The sequence below is a fragment of the Parasteatoda tepidariorum genome, chromosome 5 (assembly GCF_043381705.1).
Source record: "Parasteatoda tepidariorum isolate YZ-2023 chromosome 5, CAS_Ptep_4.0, whole genome shotgun sequence".
Classification (NCBI taxonomy): Eukaryota; Metazoa; Arthropoda; class Arachnida; order Araneae; family Theridiidae; genus Parasteatoda; species Parasteatoda tepidariorum.
The window spans coordinates 88,806,468-88,810,821 of record NC_092208.1 but is presented as its reverse complement, the minus strand read 5'-3'; the positions used below and the strand labels follow the sequence as shown (position 1 = coordinate 88,810,821).

Here is a 4,354-nt window from a genome sequence, read left to right as displayed (position 1 = left end):
CATCACAAACAGAAAGTAAAGTTTTGTTTTTCTGTTACTCGATTATAGGCTTAACTGTGTAGGGATTTATTTCTATTTTTATTTCATTGTCAAGTTCAACTTAAATTTAAACAATATAAAGTCTTTATGTATAATTTTTAAGGATACAGCTATCCTAAAATGCAAAAGAAGTCTTAGAATGTTAAAAAAAAAGCTCTAAAATGAAAAAAATGTTTTAAAAGTTCAAAGTACAAAAATACAAAAAGAAAATCAACAAAATTTGGACCTTATTGATTACCTTATCTGATTTTATTTTCTTCTTTTTTATTCCTTTTGCAATCATGGTCTGATTTTTACAAAATGTTAAACATTATTATTTAAGTAATAATTATTTTTTTTAAAAATGATTCTTTGTTGTTTAATGGTTTTTTCTACAGTGAATTCTGAAATTGTTATGCTTTCAGGCTGCAGCTGCAAATGCAGTGGTTAAGACTGATGGTATTCAGATATTGGATAATGTGATATCCGTAGCTATTAGTAATCCTCCCCCAAGAAAGCAGCAAAGGGACTTTCCAGTAGCTTCTATTTCTGAATCTCTTGGAGGAGGTGGGGGACAAACAAAAGGACCGTAAGTCTGCTTTATACCTCACAAAATTAAACAACAATGGAACAACTTTTTAACTTTTGATATAATCAAAAGTTATTCAAGCTATTCAAAATATATCAATTTATATTATTGATTCTCATACTATGGGGCAACTGCAATCTGAAAACATGGTCCTAACTCCTAACAGTTGATAAAGAGAATGTGCAAAAGCTTGCATCTTTTAATATTAATTTAACTTTTTCCCTATTTTGCCATATCATTGGAACTATTTAAAATTTTAAATTTTTTTAAACTCAATTATGAAATTTTTTATTNAGATTTCCCATAGTTAATTTCTGAACATATGCTAAATCGAGATGTCTAACGGACGATGTATCACGATTTAAAATTTCTATCATCAACCAGTCCTAATCATAGTATTTGACAATTAAGCTGCAATTTTAATTATTTGGCTACTGTTTTTGATAAATTTTTGCTTGAGGCTACTAAAAGCAACTATTTTTGTTCATTTTTTACTGTGGCAACCCTGTAATGTTAATCTTCTGCAAAAAATGTGATAAATAAAGGTCTTGCTCTCATTTGCTGCATATTAAAAAATTTTCGAAGCAAATATTGTAAACTTTTAAATTTTATTTTAAATAGCTGTTAAATTAATTTTAATAGGGTCTTGAAGTGTTCTGAAAATTGTTAGGAATTTCATTAAAACATTTTGTAGCTTATTAACTGAAGTTCATACATAATATATTTTTGTTAGATATCAGTATGTTGTATATTACATTAGCTAATATGTATCAATGTTTTCACTTATTATCAATATTATACTTTTTAGAGTTCAATTTTAATTCAAGACATCACATGCAGCATGATACGTAAATTAAACGTAAATTTTTGGGAAATTGGTGAAGTAAATACGCTTTCTATGTAAATTTTACCTAATAATGACGAAATATTATTACCATTGAGATATTTGGTAATATTATTCATTAGTGATCATTGGTAATATCATATATATTTGGTAAAAAAGCTTTGGTATATTTTACGTAATATTAACAAAATGAATTTTATCTACTACACTTCTGTAAGATTGCTTTCATATATTTTAGGAAAGATTGTCAAAAGAATATTTATTATTTAGATTTAGTAAAAATGATTCTGTGTATTTTACGTTTTATTGACAAAGCAAATTTACCATTTAAATTTCTGTTTGAATTTATTTATGCTAATTTTCTGTTTTTTGGCTAATCACTTTTTTCTATAATTTGACATTTCAACTTATGTACATTTTGATGTACTGTTGATATAAATTATATGTAAAGAAAAGTTACTTCCTGACTAGTAAAAAGTGGTGGTTAAAATATTCTTGAAATATAATAATTTTTTTACTGAAAAGTTTACCTAAATTTTCCGTTTTTTGGATAACTATTTTATGTTATAATGTGATGTTTAATTAAACATCACATTATAACATAAATCTACGTAAATTTTAACGTATTATTGACATAAATATTATGTAAAAATAACGTCTTTTTACTAGGTAAGAATACCTACTAAAAGTGGTTGGTAAAATATTCGTAAAAAAAATTAATTTGCTTTCCTAAAATGTTATGTAACTTTTACATTTTTTGGATAACCATTTTTTGGTATAAATCAATGTTTCAGTCTTATGTAAATTTTAAGAATTCTTAGTAAAATTTAACGGTGAAATATACATATTTTTGACAAAAAATTGAGGGTTCTCTGACACCTGAGATATCTTACAAAAAATGAAAGGAAATGACTAATTGTGAAAATGTTTAAACTGTTGAAAGTATTCATATTTATTGTATCATTGTTATCTTATAAAATTTTTATAATATTCCTTTGTTCGCCACTAATTTTTAAAAATATTTTTGTGATAGTCTCTTCATCAAAATTATTTTATATATTTTGCAACTAAGCCTGTGAGTAATAAACATGTGCTAAAATTTTCTGTGCTCTCTTCATATACTGTAATTGTTAAAAATTATAAATTAAAAGTTATAAATAAGCAAAAAACAAAAATAAATTGTTTGACACAGGGCTTAGGTGAGATTTACATTTCAGATATGAATTAATGTATAAACTAAAATACTTTAAAGAAGTAACTTTTGCATTTAGATTAATTAATATGGAATTTACTGAAAATTGGGTATTTCTTTCTTAGATTATCTATCAATTTCACCATTTACGAATGTTGTACTAGCAGATTTTAAAAGCATATAATTCAGTTAAAAAAGTTCAAGTAGATCTGATAATGTTTGCAAAAATAGATCTTGGTATCATTGACACTTACTTAAATTTTTAAGTACTCTTAAAAATTTAATTGCAAATTAAAAACTGGTTGTTACTGACGCTACATATCATGTCTGTACCATCCAGGTTTTAATTTGTAAAAGTTTTTTAAACTTATGAAAGTTACTAAAAATTGGTGTAAGTGTAAATGAGGCCAAGACTTATTTTCTCATAATATGTAAGATTTTTTAACTGATTGCTTGATTTTTATTTTACTTGAGTTACATGCTTTTAAAGTCAGTAAATATGATATTATTAAGTAGTGGAATTACCCTGTTGTAAATTAGAGTGAAAAATATTTAATTATGCGAAATTATAGATTTGGATGTGTTGTTAAGATTGACATATTATTTTGATTTTAGAAGAGGAAGAGGTCGAACCCAGTTAGCTCTTGTACCGCGAGCTGTCGCTCGTCAACCACTCAATAGGAAATCCTCTCTTCCTTCCATACAAAATGGCCAAAACTCTAGTTCAAGCTCTTCAGAAGAAGAAAGAAAACCCCTTAGCAACAGTGACTTTGCAAAGATGCTGCAAAAATAAATATATTTTTTGTTGCACTAATGACTTTTATGATGTTTGTGATGAAAGTTACTAAAAACTACAAATTTATTAAAAAAATAAATTTTGTCGAAGAACTGTATCCAGTGGATGGGATCTTTTGTTGTTTTAGGTGCTGTTCATTTTATTTATGATTATTTAAGAATCATAAAACTTTCTCGTTTGTAAATGCGTTCATTTAATTCATAATTTCAATGTTCATGTATGCAAAAATAAATTTTTTTTTTTCTTTCTTTGCACCAATGACTTTTATGATGCTTCTGATCTTACTATAAACTACAAATTCATTTTAAAAATAAATTTTGCTGAAGAACTGTATCCAGTGGATGGTAATTTTTGTTGTTTTAGGTGCTGCTCATTTTATTTATGATTATTTAAGAATCATAAAACTTTCTCGTTTGTGAAGGCGTTCATTTAATTTATAATTTCAATGTTCAACTCACATTTGCTTGAAAACGTGATGTAATCTTCGGTGTAAGTCTCGTTTTCTTTGTTTGGATATTATGTATATTATATATTAAAGTTTATTGGTGCGGTGGAACTTTGATTCTCTAACACCTCATCATGTGACTTTTGATCATTAACAGCTAACAAGTTACCAACATTTCACGATTATAACACGTATTGTTACTCAGTTATTGTTGTTTTTATATGCCATTTGCTGTGCCAGTGAACTCCAAATTAAATTCAATTATGGCTGTGATGTCAAATGTAAAATCTGGTTTCTAGAAAATAACAAATAAAAAATTAAAATGTATCAGTTTTTTCATAATATTGTTATTTTTTAGTTTTGAAAAATAAAAATACTAGTGTTTTTTTAAAATTTTATTATGGTTGTTAATTATACTGAGTTATTTTATTCATGGTTTTATATTTATGTAGCAAAAAAATTATCTAAAA

At 25.8% G+C, this 4,354-nt stretch overlaps 1 protein-coding gene across 1 annotated transcript in view; it reads left to right on the top strand.

Annotated features, from left to right (window-relative positions):
- The window catches only part of LOC107436566 (RNA-binding protein 4F), a 59,724-nt gene extending 55,675 nt beyond the window's left edge, over positions 1-4,049 (top strand). The window contains exons 20-21 of the mRNA XM_071181099.1: positions 444-607; positions 3,259-4,049. Coding sequence (XP_071037200.1) covers positions 444-607; positions 3,259-3,436 — 342 coding nt within the window. The 3' untranslated portion in view covers positions 3,437-4,049. The remainder of the gene's footprint in view (positions 1-443; positions 608-3,258) is intronic.
- Positions 4,050-4,354: the final 305 nt, after the last annotated feature.